This window comes from Labrus bergylta, chromosome 21 (assembly GCF_963930695.1).
Source record: "Labrus bergylta chromosome 21, fLabBer1.1, whole genome shotgun sequence".
In the NCBI taxonomy this organism is placed as follows: domain Eukaryota; kingdom Metazoa; phylum Chordata; class Actinopteri; order Labriformes; family Labridae; genus Labrus; species Labrus bergylta.
Window position 1 is genome coordinate 9,840,145 of NC_089215.1, and position 14,161 is coordinate 9,854,305.

Consider the following 14,161-nt stretch of genomic DNA (forward strand, 5'->3'; position numbering starts at 1 on the left):
CTGTCTTCACTTGTTTCTTTTAAAAACACTGTCCTGCTAAATTGTTTTCAGTTTTAAAACGTTATAACTACAGAATAGATTATTCACTACATTAAGAAAAAAAAAAAAAAAAAAAACACGTCAGAAATACAAAAAAAAAACAAATTTCCAAAATAAAAGCATTTTCTTGCACCGGTTTGGTTTGGTGGTGTGGAACAATGAGTACGGAAGCCCAGATGGGGGAAGCAGAGAAAGTCGAAGCGGCGAAACCGAAACAGCAAAACCGGGTTACAATGGCGGCGGGGCCTGGTGTTTCTATGCAGAGCGGTAGCCCTGCGAGAGAACTTACTCTCTCTGTTCAACCAGGAGGGACTCAGTCACATGGAGATAGACTAAAACCCGAGGAGATTACAGGTAGGAATCCCGGTATTTAATTTATTTGCTTATTTTTTTAAAAGGTGTAATGGAGAGGCTTCTCGGACAAGACGGCTGAAGCTAACAACGGCTAACCGCTAGCATTTCGCTAACTTTTAAGAAACAGTCAAAACTAATTTCAGGGGCTGCACAAATCTACTCAAAGCTCATTTTCGGCATTGTACAACTTCGCCTCGTTTTGAACAGAAGTGAAAGTCGGGCCACTTACCAAATAGGAGGCAAAAGCTGTGGGACTGAGGCAAATGATTATGACAGATAATGATAACAAAACGTTGTGTGGTGCTTCATTGACATGTTTGTTTCACCAAACAGAGAAAAAAAAAACGCAGGTGAGGCTGATTTTATATTTTTTCCCAGCATGTCACATGACTTGATTGATTAACTTCGCAATGTTTTGTATCAGTTATATTGATGCCCACCCACTAATTCACTTAAAAAACGGTGAAATTAAATCAATCTGTATGAAAACTGGTGCATTAGTTTTAGTAAATTAAGACAGAAATCCGTCCAAAATCTGTTATGATATATTGTGAATAACGCTGACATTAATGCAGAATAGTTAGAATACAATGGATATTTCTGGCTCTTGGTTTCCTTTTATTGTAACCGTGAGATACACACATCTGCACCTGAGAGCAGAACATCTTTCAAGGCAAATATTTACAAAAAATTGATTTATTTCTGGAATAACCTTGTGGGTTAAACTTGTAAAATTCAATACACAGATACAGCTATACACGAGTCCTTTCATAGTGTAATGTATGTTGTCATTTAGTTTAGAGGTGTTGATTCCACTCATTGATCCATTCAGAGGATGTAGTTTGAAGTTGACCCAGTAAAACATCTACTCGTCTGCAGCTGACAAGTAAAACAAACAAGGAAAAAAAAAATCTTTATACAAAAGAGTTATGAGAGTGCATTCGTGTTTACCTTGTAATTTGTTTTGGCCACATGCAAACTTAAACACTGGCGTGTCAGGCATTTATAATCTTCCTTCCCAGGACCTTTTCTTTCTGTCTGGTGAACTGGTTGAAAGGGGCGTTTAAGTTTGCCACTCCCTTTACTTGGAAACAAATTACATAAAGACCTGAAACTTAACGAGCTGGTCTCATTGGATGATTTTAAGAGGATGTTAAATGACTTGGAGGTAGACGAATCTGGCTGTAGATGTTCCGCCTGATATATATTCATGTTTATGGTTTATGTTCACAAATATTTGCTGTTTTAATTTGTTATTTTTTTTGTTTTTTTTATTGTTATGTATCATTATGATATGTTTATGTTAGGCTGCTCTTTGTTTGTCAGAAACTCTGTTAATTGTGCTGCCACCTGTCTTAGCTAGGTAACTCTTGAAAAATAGATTTTTAATGCCAACAAGTTTTTCCCTGGTGAAATAAAACCAAATAGTGGGGGGGGGGGGGGGGTCCTGTGGTTGAAGAATGCATGTTGTTATATTGCGGTGTTGTGGTTTAAGCCTTTTTTGGATTTTCAGATATTTTGAAGATGTTTGAAACATATGACAGTCCAATATATTAATTCATAGTTTTTATGACGCTATACTGTACAAAAGCTCTGAGCCATGCTGATAATCCATCCAAGTTCTGAAAAGTACAGTGAGGACATGGAATCAGTTGTCAGGCTGTGAATATCCTTAACAATTAGGGACCTAACTTCATGCTTGTTTTTATGCTGAACTCATACGTTGTTTTATAGAGGCCGAGAAGCAGAGTCGCATGGCTACTTTGCTGGAGAGGCTTCATGCAAAACACAATGCTTCACGGCCATGGCAGGAGACCTCCAAGGTTGTGCGTCAGGCCATGGTAAGAGAAACATATCTTTAACTGCCTAAGAGTCAAAATTATTTAAGTATCTATTTAAACCAGTGACAGCCTTCAATATAAAAGGTTGCCTTTAGGTTCAGCATGAGCAGAAGTGGGCCTGGTGACTATGTTTTACTGCGTACTCTGTTTAGAAATGAACTGACAAGTCGAAATTCTGCAAGGGCAGATAGTGTGAGAATAATGTGGTCATAGGTTTGCAAGAACAAGTTACCAAAAAGATGCTTTCTTTTTCTATTCCTTCTTTACAAGTAAAAGCTAAGCAACAGTTGAAACAATCATTGATTAAAGAATTGGAATATCTGTAGTTATTCAAGTCTTAGTAATTTCCTCAACAAATTCCACACATTCTCACCTGAACAATGTGTGAGGTATAATACTACTACTATCAATAATGATATTTGCTGAGCATTCTTCTAAACTCAAATTACAGAGTGCTTGTCCCACATGTCAAAGTTTTGTCAGATTAAGGATCTATTTATGATGGACCTTACTCTGCAGTGAAGATAATGAGTTAGTTTTGTACCTGTTTAGTTAAGTGATAACATTTTAAACAAGCAACCTTGAAAAAACACATAGAAACATTCAATACTCATAATGAGTGCCAGCCTTTAGTATTTGACAATCCAAACAATAGATAGAGAACAACAATAGAGAACATTTAATAATTAGATTTTAATACATTTCTTGTAATTAATGACTTAGTTCCACAGTTTTACTTTAATAACATCCCAGAGGGTAGAGTAGTGACCTTTAAATGTCTAAACTATTGTGCTGGCTAAGCAAGTTTAAAAACAAACCTGGAAAGTCAATTCGTGTGGACGAAGCACTTTTATCTCTTTCCATGATTTTCTTATTGTTGTTTTTCTTCACGCTGTGTCTCAGGAGAAACGTGGTGTTATGAACGCAGCAGGTCACCAGCTATTGCTCACCTGCTTGGAGACCCTGCAGAGAGCGCTGAAAGGTGAGACAGTTAACACGAAGGACAGGAACACAAGGGACAGAAGGGCAGCATTTTTCATTACAGTGTTTCCTTTCCATCATGTGGACTGAAATTAACTGTTGAATATTCTAGTTTATGTTAATGAAAAGTGCAAATGTTACTGACATTCCGAACGGGGCAAAATAATAATGTGATGTCCTATAACGTCAACCTTGTCGGTTTAAGTGCACAGTAGAAGCATTGGGAAACATTTATATAACAGTATTTTAATATGATTTTAACATGGGTTCTCTGTCTGCCTTTTTTCAGTCTCATCCTTGCCCTCGATGACAGATCGTCTAGAATCCATCGCCCGGCAAAACATGTGAGTTGCCCTCCTTTTGTCCATGTTTTCTTGATGTAAACCAACTTTGATTTAGGAGGTATCCCTTTAAGACAGGAAGTAGAGACTCGTGGAGGATATAAGGTTGAAGGATTGTTGATAAGATTACTTTTTTTCTGTTTAGAATAAAATGGGGATCTTGTCTTCCTTGTTCATTGTAGACTAGCAGTAACTCATTAATATAAAATTTATATCCTCTTCACCCTCATTTTCTTTCTGTAATTGTCTGAGTAGGCTGGGCTCACACCTCAGTACCTCAGGGACAGAGTGTTACATCACATCAGACATGTTTTATGTGGAGGTGCAGCTGGACACCATTGGGCAGCTAGTGGACGTAAAGGTGGCTCATCAAGGAGAAAACCCCACGGTAAGTTTGTTCTTATTGCTTAAATAACTTCAGCCAAATAAGAGTCAGGTTGATCATTGTGTATTGGGATTTCTATGCTTGTGTACCACAATTTATCCTTTGAGTTGAGTGAAGCTATTTACCTTTCATTCCTTTATGTGATTCTATTCTTGGCCTTTGAAGGAGATAATGCCCCATTAGTGTATTGTAATGTTTGTTTGTTTTCCTGTGTTATTGGCGACAGAGTTGTCCTGAGCTGATTCAGCATCTAAGGTGAGTAAAAACCAAATATTCCACTGAAGGCTCCCATAGTGTCCATAATGTAGATACTTGTGAGAAATATGGTTTTATCCTGAAAGCTGTCTAATCCACCTCTCTCATGCTTCACATCAGGGAGAAGAACTTTGAAGAGTTTTCCAAGCATCTCAAAGGACTGGTAGAACTTTACAAGCTCCCTGGAGACAAGTAAGTACGAATAAGCCAAAAGGAAGGCTGGTTTTAAGTCAGATAAAATGACTTTTCCCACGCAAATTATAGATGGATGTTGCATGTTGAAGCCAATTTCCCTATTTGTTCTTGGTATAAAGTTCTTTGAGGCATCATCAAAGTATATTTCATGTAGAGCACCAGTCTTTTCCAGATTATACATTTTATTAAACACTGGTGCCCCAGATGTATGTCCTTGTTTTGTTTATTTGGAAAGTATTTTCATATAATGTCATTGATTTTATGTGTTCCAGTAAGCTAAAAACCAAGATGTACATTGCGCTGCAGTCTTTGGAGCTTGACCTGACCAAGATGATGCACATGTTTAGGTAAGCTCCTGTGCACTGTTTTTGTGCTGTAAGGGCTTGGCAAAAAGTGGGAGGCCTTTCTTTTCATGTTTTGAGCTTGTGGGGTTGGATTGTAAGAGCTTTAAGAATCAATTTGTTTCTGGCTTGTCATAAGGCCATAATGTGAAAAGAACAGTGAAAGCAACTTGGGGGTCATGTCATTGTCTGATTTGCAGTTTTTATTAGGTGTATGGGAAACAACCCCACAATATCTGGTTTTAAAATACTAAAGCAGAATGTGTGCTTGAACTGTAGTATTAATTATTAATTTTTAGTCTTATTTGAGAATGTATCTTTTTGACTCAATTATTCTTGAATTTGTGATTTTTAGGCTAGCAACTAGTGCTAACTCAGTGGAGACAATCCTTCATGGCAGTGTGGGCTTGCTAACAGCAAGGAGTGGTGGCCATCTTGTAACTCTTCAGTGTTACGTTTCCCCCTATGACATTTTTGAGGAGGGAATGGACACACAGCTCAACTTAACAGATAACAATAGTAAGTGCATAGAGAAAGTGTGTGAATTCATTCAAAGTGAATTGATAATTTGTCAAAGTATTTGACTATAGAGGTCTGACTTCTTACTCTTGTCTCTCTGTGTGGACACTTGGATAATATTTGTAGTTCCACGATCTTTGGGTGTGAGTGTTTCGGTGACAATTGAGGGAACTTCTGCGGTGTATAAGCTCCCCATCGCTCCACTCATCACTGGATCCCACCCATTGGACAACAAGGGGTAAGAGATTTGTAACTTGCTTTTTCAGGTACCTTGTCAAATCCTGCGGGGGTTTTCTTTTATCATGTTTACATTACAAGCATGCAAAAGATAATTGAGATTTATCAAAATATGCTTGGCAGTCTATTTGATATAAACAACTGTCGTATGATTGCCTAGTCTGAGAGTTGAGGCAGCTGATTTTTTTCTTGTCTGTATTTCAGGACACCTTCCTTTTCTAATGTTACCAACTCCAACTGTGTGGACCTGCCAGCTTGTTTTTTCCTAAAGATGAACCGGCCCATGCCTTTCTCACTGTCCTTTATTCAAAGGATGGGCAATGCTACATGTGAGTCAATCTCATAAACACTATATGCTGATGTCAAGTACTTGGAGGAGGATTCTTGTGTTAATTGATGATTTATACTTAAATTTCTTTCCATTTTTTCACAGCCATCCCAGTGTTTGAAAGCTCCCCCAGCCTCTCACCTCTCTACCAGTTAATTGTTCAGAGCCAGCGACAGCTTCTGGAGGAGGGCAGCTCCACACCACTGCTTCCACAAAATATGCATTTCTATTCTGTGAGAAGACATGAAATACCTAAACTCAAAACATCAAAGTTGACTTTCATTGAGTACTTGTATTGAATTTGTTAGTAGATTCGACTTGTGCCAAAGGGTTAATTATTGTCCTGTGGTTACAGCAATGTTGTACATATTTGGTCACCTACTTAACAAAAAAAAAAACCTGCGCTACTTTTGGCTTGTTGTGAGCAACTACAAAAGTCATTAATTCTATCTGTCTTTATTTCCACAGGTGTTGCCTGATCAGCAGCACTGCTACTTTCTGAATGGTGATGCCCCAGTCCAAGACGGTCATTCACTTCAAGGAACACTGGTGTCCAAGATCCCCTTCCGTCACCCAGCACAAGTGCCGACCCTGTTGGATATCATTAGGCACCAAGCAGCTTATAACAACTTGATTGGCAGCTGTGTGAAACGAACTTCCATCAAAGAAGGTATCTGGGTTCTTATTAACTGTTTAAACACAGATACTCTGTTTACCATGCATATTTTTAGTGTAATATATTTTCTGTTTTAGACAGTGCAGGTCTTCTGCAGTTTGAAGTATGTCCTTTGACAGATTCAAGTTTCAGCGTCTCTTTCCAGCATCCAGTTAATGAGTCATTAGTCTGTGGTAAGCACTACATTTATAATATCTTACTAAATCACCATATATAGGTAGTAACAAAAAATATTCTCGAGCAATTGTGATTAATTAATATATTAACTGTGGTATCAGTTGCAATATCTTTCTTTTGCTAATGAGTTTTCTGTCCAATCTGGCCTCCTTCCTGTAGTGGTAATGGAGGTGATTGACTCAAGACAGGTATCCTGCAAACTGTATAAAGGACTTTCAGATGCTCTGATCTGCACTGATGAATTCATAACCAAAGTGGTCCAGAGGTGAGATTGTTTATTCTTCCTGAATTCATGACTTGATGTGCACAGTACTTTTACTAAGTAAATGTTTTCTAAACCTCCTAGATGCATGTCCATCCCAGTGACCATGCGGGCCATTCGAAGGAAAGCAGAGACCATCCAGGCAGACACTCCGGCCCTCTCACTAATTGCTCAAACAGTGGAAATTATGGTGAAGAATAATCTGCCACCCTCTGGTAGTCCAACCTACAACATGGCTACAGGCGAAGGAGCCAACCCTATGGGACTGCCTGGGCTTACTGGGGGCAACACACCCACTGGAGGAGGACCCCCTGGGGGACCCAATTTTGCGGGTTCAATTCCTTCCATATTTGGAATATCCAGACCTGAAAGGCAAAGCCAAGGAGGAGAGTGTCCAACCCAAGGAGGGGTAGTTAGCCAGCAACAGTTGCAGCAACAACAGGCTGGTCAAGGCAACACAGATGACTACAACAAAGTGACCCAGAATCCAATTCTGACAAGTCTGTTACAGATAACTGGTGCGGGTTCCAGTCCCAGCTCCCAGAATGCACCACCACCCCACCAGACGCCACCCCCAACATCCTCCCCTGCCAGCAATACCAAAAATCATCCCATGCTAATGAACTTGTTGAAAGATAACCCTACACAAGATTTTGCAGCACTGTATAGTTCAAGTCCGTTGGAGAGGCAGAATTCTTCATCTGGCTCCCCAAGGACAGAAAGTATGAGCGCTGGAGGTACCTGCCCTACAGGTACAACAAAATTAAAGAAAAAGCGTCTAAGGGGGACTGAAAAAGGTGGCGTGTTGCCAGGTACTGCTGCAGGTACTGGTGGAGGTGCTGGTTTGGGTAAACAGGCATCTTCAATGCCACTACACCACCAGCACCATCAAGTTACACATGAGGACGACTTCCATCGTGAGCTCCTCTCTATGGATGTGGACGCATCTCAGAATTCTATCTTTGATGTTAACCTGGCCGGTGATGGACTAGATACTCCCCATAGTATCACTCCAGCGCCTAGCCAATGTGGAACACCACCCTCTGGCCCTGGCATGCCTTATTCACAGTCTCATGTCCAGTCCCAGCAACAGCATTCACAGAATACCGTACCACCCCGTATGGTCCGTCTCTCTAGCTCTGACAGCATCGGACCTGATATCACAGAAATATTGTCAGATTTGCCAGAGCAGACTGGGAAAGGCAGCCATGGGCAGCACCCCATGGGCAGTGGAGGGGATGATGGAGGCCCATTAGGTACTCCAATCCGTGACTCTTCCAGCTCAGGGCAGGGCAGTGCAGTGTTCGACTCTGCAGACATTTTTAATACCAACAGCAATGAGAATCCTTTCCCTGATCCTGCTGACCTGATTGCTGAGGCAGCCGCAACTGCTGCCACTCCTACCAGTGATTCTTCTTCGACTAACTTCTTTCCTGATGCTGCTGATTTCAACCCTGACCTTCTGACCTCAGGCCAGGGCTTCTCCCAGAACTACTTTGATGACAGCTCCCCAAGTGCAGATGGAGACATGGACCTGGTCAAGAGTTTTGGGGGAAGTAGCCAGCAGAATACCCCATCAGGAACACCGCAGAACCCAACTCCACATGGACAGAGCACCCCAGAGCCCTCACTGAAGGACCCTTTTGATATGGGGATAGTCTTTGGAGGAAACAGTGGTGGTGGTAAACCACTTCTTGGGCAAGCTCCTGATTTAGGAGATGCACATGGTGGAGGTTCTCAGAGCCCACTCATTATGGGTCTTGGTGACTTTAAAAGCACAGAACCCAAGAATAAACAGCAACAGGGACTCGTGCGGCCAAAGGATGAGAATGGTGGAAGCGGAGGGAGCAGTTCTGGGATGGGGGTGGGAAGTAGTTCCACAGAGGGCAAACAGGTCAAACGTAGCAGAACTCCATCCAGTGAGGGAAAGTCCAAAGAAAAGCCTCCTAAACGCAAAAAGCTGGACCCTGATGGGAAATCTCCCTCTCATAGCTCAGGGGGGAGATCATATACACCCCCTAGTGGTGGCTCAGGCTCTGGTGGAAGCATAAGTGGAGGTGGCTCCAAGTCTCCGGGTAGTTCAGGACGGTCACAAACTCCTCCTGGTGGTGCCACACCTCCCATTCCAAAAATCACTATTCAGATTGCAAAGGGGACCATAACTGGGGGAAAAACATCATCCCATAGTGGGTACACATCAAGCAGCTCAGCCTCAAGCAGCACAGGAGGAGCAGGGGGGACCAGTAGCAGCAAAAGCCATCACTCTCACTCATCTTCCTCTGGGAAGATTAAGTCCAAGGAAGGTTCAACAACACAAGGTGGCAGCTCCAAGCCAGGTAGTGCAGGAATAGGAGGTGGACCTTCTCAGTCTAAAGGCTCGTCCCAGGGAATGGGGGTTGGGAAACCAGGATCATCTCCTATCACAAAACATGGACTGTCGGGCCCTGGAGTTAGTGGAGGTGGAATTGGAAGTAATAAAATGAAGCCACAAGGGGGCAAGCCTCCTGGGTCTCTAATGAATCCAAACATAAAGCCCAACATATCCCCTTCGCACTCCCGTTCTGGTAGCTCTGGAGATAAATTGTCCTCCCCTATGAAAATGCAGCAGTCACAGGTCCCAGGAACCCCTCCTTCCTCAAAGGCTAAATCCCCAATGGGCTCTGGAGGTGGCAGCTCTGGAGGGTCAAAGTCTTCATCTGGTGGAGGTATGAGCTCCCAGAAGCCAATGGGTGGGAGCTCCTCCTCTGGTTCCACATCTTCCTCATCATCCTCCAGCTCCTCCTCGTCCTCTGGTTCCATGAACTTCTCAGGAGGCTCCCAGTCTCAGTACGGGGGTGGAGGTGGTGGTGGAGGGCCAGGAGGAGGAAGTGGAGGCAGTGGTGGAGGGAGTGGGGGCGGAGGTGGTGGAAGTCAGAATAATGCGAATAACCCCAACGCTAAAGGGAAGTCTCCCAGCCGCAACAAGAAACCCTCTCTCACAGCAGTTATAGACAAACTGAAGAGTGTTGGTGGGGGAGGGGTCGGGGAGGATGGGTGTGAGGGAGGGCCACCAGTAGGTGGATCTGGTTCAGGATCTGCTCCTGGTGGTGTTGGACCTGGAAATGTTCCGAGCAGTGGACCATCAAACATGGGCCAGTCCAAGCATGCCTCATCTTCTCAAAGTGGGGAGTATAAGCGGGAGAAGTCTGATAAAGAGACAAAGGCCAAAGTTTCTGTGTCAGGGGGCAACAGCGGGGATAAAAAGATGATGGACTCTAAAACAGGAGGGGTGAGTGCGACTGGCCTGGCCAAAATTATCATTAGCAAACCCGATGGTGGCTCACCAAGCATAAAGGCCAAAGTGACCCTTCAGAAAGGAGGGGAAGGATCTGGGGACTCTATGCGGCCCCAGATTTCTAGCCTCAAAGCATCCCCCCTCTTTAGCGGCTCTACTCCCAAACATGACCGCTCCTCCCCGAGCCACAGCCGCTCTCCAGGATACACCCCACTTAACCACGACAGCGAGAGTGAGTCCGGCAGCAGCTCTGTGGCCGAGAAGTCCCACCAGAACAGCCCAAGTTCAGATGATGACCAGGCCATTCGCCCACTTCCCCCCCAGGACTACATGAGCTCCATTCCACTCAGCTCTGGCGAGAAGCACAAGAAACACAAGAAGGAGAAGAAGAAGGCAAAAGAAAGGGAGCGGGAGAGGGACAGAGACCGGGAACGGGACAGGGACAAAGAGAAGAAGAAGTCCTCTATGTCCATAGGGCAGTCCTCGCATCAGATAAAAGCAGACAGCTGGTCTCGGTCGCCCATATCTGCTTCAGATTCATCTTTGTCCATGCTGGGCTCAGAGCGTCCATCCAGGCCTAGTCCAATGTACATGAGAAATGAAGATGATGACCTCATGGACTCTGCACTAACTGGCAACCTTTAATTTCATTAAAAAAAACTTTGTTTACTCTTTTCTTTTACCCCAACTATTTTAACATGCCTTTTAACATACAAAAGAAAAGTGTATTTATTTAACTAGATAAGAAAAATTTGGCATTTTGGTCATCGTTTTTATGTATTTCAAGTACATTTTACTGACTGGATACGTTATTGTTTAATGATATACATGATTGGGATGCCAGTTTTATTTGACGGTGGTTGCTACAGTATCATGTATATAACCCCAAATTTCAAGCATCTTCAACTCTTGTTGAAGTACATGTTAAGGAAAAAAATAAATGTATTGTCCCTCCCATCACGTTAGACTTTATTATCAGTGAATTTCATTTTACTTTTACCTTTCAGACATAAGCTGCTGCTGATGTGAAAATACCATAACTTTATGTTGTCAAAAATATGTATATCATCTGTTATGATAATGGAGTATGGTAAAGCAGGAAGGGTACAATGTAAGGTTGCCTTGTTTTTTCTTAATGAAGGGGTATTTTCTTTTTAGATTTTGATACATTTTTAACTGTCGCTTTGACTTGTAAAAAAGACTGCAATGCTGATGAGGGGAATGATGAAAATGGAGGTAAAGTGAGAGCTGGTAATTTTTTAACTGTTAAAGTTTTGGAAGCTTGGAATAAACATTTCACTTCTTGAAAAATCTCATTGTTGCATTTCTGTTTTTGCTTGTTTATGTAGCAACAGTAGCAGAGGCTCATTTAGATTGTTTTCCCCATGATAATCTAGAGTAAAAGTAATAACCTGTAAACAAGACACGTTTAATATGACTTAATTTCACTTCCAAACTGAGTCTGAATGAATCAGTTAATATGTCAAAAACAGATAACAGTGCAGTTCATTTATCTTTGAGGAAGAGTTAACAGCTAGTCTGGAAACCTACACTAGGTGGCAGCAGTGGTTTAAGCTGTTCAATTACTGACAGCAACTGGTTTGTTATATTTTACACTGAGCTGCTCGCTTCCAGGCATGATGGTTAGAAGTTAAATGAAATGTCAAAGCTTTCACAGGTATTTCAGAAGTAAAAATGTAAAATCAGGACGCAACTAGGGGAGTTGAAAAAGCCAAAGACACTTGAAAGAAACATCTCAAACAAAGGTCACAAGGACAGTTGGCATCAATAAAATAAAACAAAAGGATAAAAATATCACATGCATAAAACAGAGAATTTCTCTGACACAAGGACTTAAATACAACATGTTTATAAAAGGTGACTTCAAACTTAAAGCACAATCACAGCTATTAGAGGCAGGTCAGTCTGTATGCATGTTGTCAAACAACTAAAAGAAGTATCACCCTGGTGGCTGGATTCAATTTGATTAAAAAGCATCAAAATTGTTTATGTTAAGTGGAAGTCTAGAAGATCATTTAAAAGTATGATCTTTTTTAGACAACCCTAATGGCGATATTGTGTATTATTGGCATGCAATTTTTTTAAATACAGTTGCATTTGTAATTTAAATGTATGAAATTTAGAGAGTATTTTTTTCCATTCCTTTTGTATTTTGGTAACATTTTGCAGATACACTTTTCAGTCTTATCTAATCCCTTAAGTAAGCAAATTTGGTGGATAAGTATTACAAAATACACAGAATTCGTTGGAGCACATAGATATTTTCTGCTTCCTGAGAGGGTGACGACTTTTTGTTTTTAGTACATAGACCCCCTTAGTGTAGAGAAAAAAAATGCCAGCAAGCAGCAAATTGTAAATCAATAGAAGTTATTCCTGTTAGGACAAAACAAAAGAAGTAACCTTTGTCACCTTTTTTGTTGCATGTGACACCATCCAAGACCCCAAGGTCCCCAGTCAACTGATCTTCTGACCGATCACCTCCCTTTTCTCCATCTCTGCTGACTGGTCTGGGTTTTTTTTTCCCCAGAAGCTCTACTAAACTGCCAAGCTCACATTAATAAATAGAGTCTCTGTATATTAAAACAATTTTTCATCATGGAGCGAGCTGCTCTGAAATAACATGACAGTCAGCTCAAACTGCTTTGGTATGTCGTCAGCTATGTAAACTTTAATAGGCAGAAGCTTCCTTAGGGCTGCTGTTTAATAGTTTTTTGGAATCGCATTGCAAGCAGGGTCCCATAGACTAGCCACTGAAGAGCCACTTAGCAAGGTCATCTACCCCATTGTTTTGTGTATGTATCAATTTAATTTATGCTGAAAAGTATCATATTCAGCTAAATGTGACACAACATTGGTGCTTAAAGTTTCTTGCATGTCATCACTTACCGTTTTTGTTTACTCTGTCCTTGTAAATACACCAAATTTGTTCCTGCCATTGAGCTCTAGCCTGCCGCTTAAAGGTCTCAGCTTTAAAAACCCTGATTAGTGTTTACCTCACCTTATCTCATAATTGGGGGGTTTGCAGACAGACTAATGACACGTTACTGCTAGAAAAAAATGGTAAAGTATATTTTGCATAATACGTGACCTTTAAACTGCTTATGTAACTTGCATTTAATACCACACTTATCAAACAATTTTGATGTTTGTTTGCTTTTTAAATAAGCTCAACTTACTGGTTCTAAAATATTTTGAACATTGGGGGATCAGGTGCGAGTCAACACCTACCACATCATCAGTGTCTTTTTTTTTTTTCTGCTTGGGGACAACCCAGTCCTAAAACAGTCCAAGAAACAAGCTAAAACACAGCAACCTGCACCAAGATCCAAATTTCAGACTTAATCAATAATTCACACACGTTTTAATTTGCCCTCCTCCTTCAGCTACAGGAGTGGAATGATTTGAGCTTAAAGGGCCTCAGGAGGGGAAAAATACACAAGACAGAAGTGCTCCAAAACATTGATGCAATGTCTTTCACTGTAAACTCTAGTAAACATGGTTTGCAATATATATAGTATGGTTTGATTTGAATACTGTATATCCAGCCTTTAGCCATTAAGGAACCTTCAGTTTTTAAAATGTTTTGATTTTTAGGGTTATAGGCTTCTTTCTCCCCACAAGTACACATTCAGATACCACCAACATCTTCATCACAGTGAGTTCATTCAGTCAGTTAATTTTCGCAACGCTTTCCAACCAATTTGTCAAATTCCAGGAAAATAAAAGAAACTCTGAAACTGCCATGTCCTCTCAGCCAAGCATCTCCCCTCCTTTTCCCTGTCAACCTTTTCAAAGTGCTGATCCAGCTTTTCCTCAGCACGGCTTATTTCTCTATTGTCGACCCTGCCACTCAAATACTATGCCTGGCTTCAAACTCACTCTTATGCTGCCTGGTAAATATCCCCATTATTCCTCTTTCCTCATCCTTTCATCGT

General features: G+C 41.4%; 1 protein-coding gene across 1 annotated transcript; it reads left to right on the forward strand.

Moving 5' to 3' along the window:
* The first annotated feature begins 210 nt into the window (after positions 1–210).
* On the forward strand, positions 211–11,521 carry med1 (mediator complex subunit 1). Its single transcript, XM_020652110.3, has 16 exons — positions 211–393; positions 2,128–2,234; positions 3,138–3,216; positions 3,505–3,559; positions 3,812–3,944; positions 4,168–4,196; positions 4,317–4,388; positions 4,664–4,738; positions 5,088–5,251; positions 5,378–5,489; positions 5,693–5,817; positions 5,922–6,049; positions 6,285–6,486; positions 6,570–6,665; positions 6,829–6,934; positions 7,016–11,521. The coding sequence occupies exons 1-16, from the start codon at positions 216–218 to the stop codon at positions 10,848–10,850; spliced, it is 5,496 nt and encodes a 1,831-aa protein (XP_020507766.3). The 5' UTR covers positions 211–215; the 3' UTR covers positions 10,851–11,521.
* Positions 11,522–14,161: the final 2,640 nt, after the last annotated feature.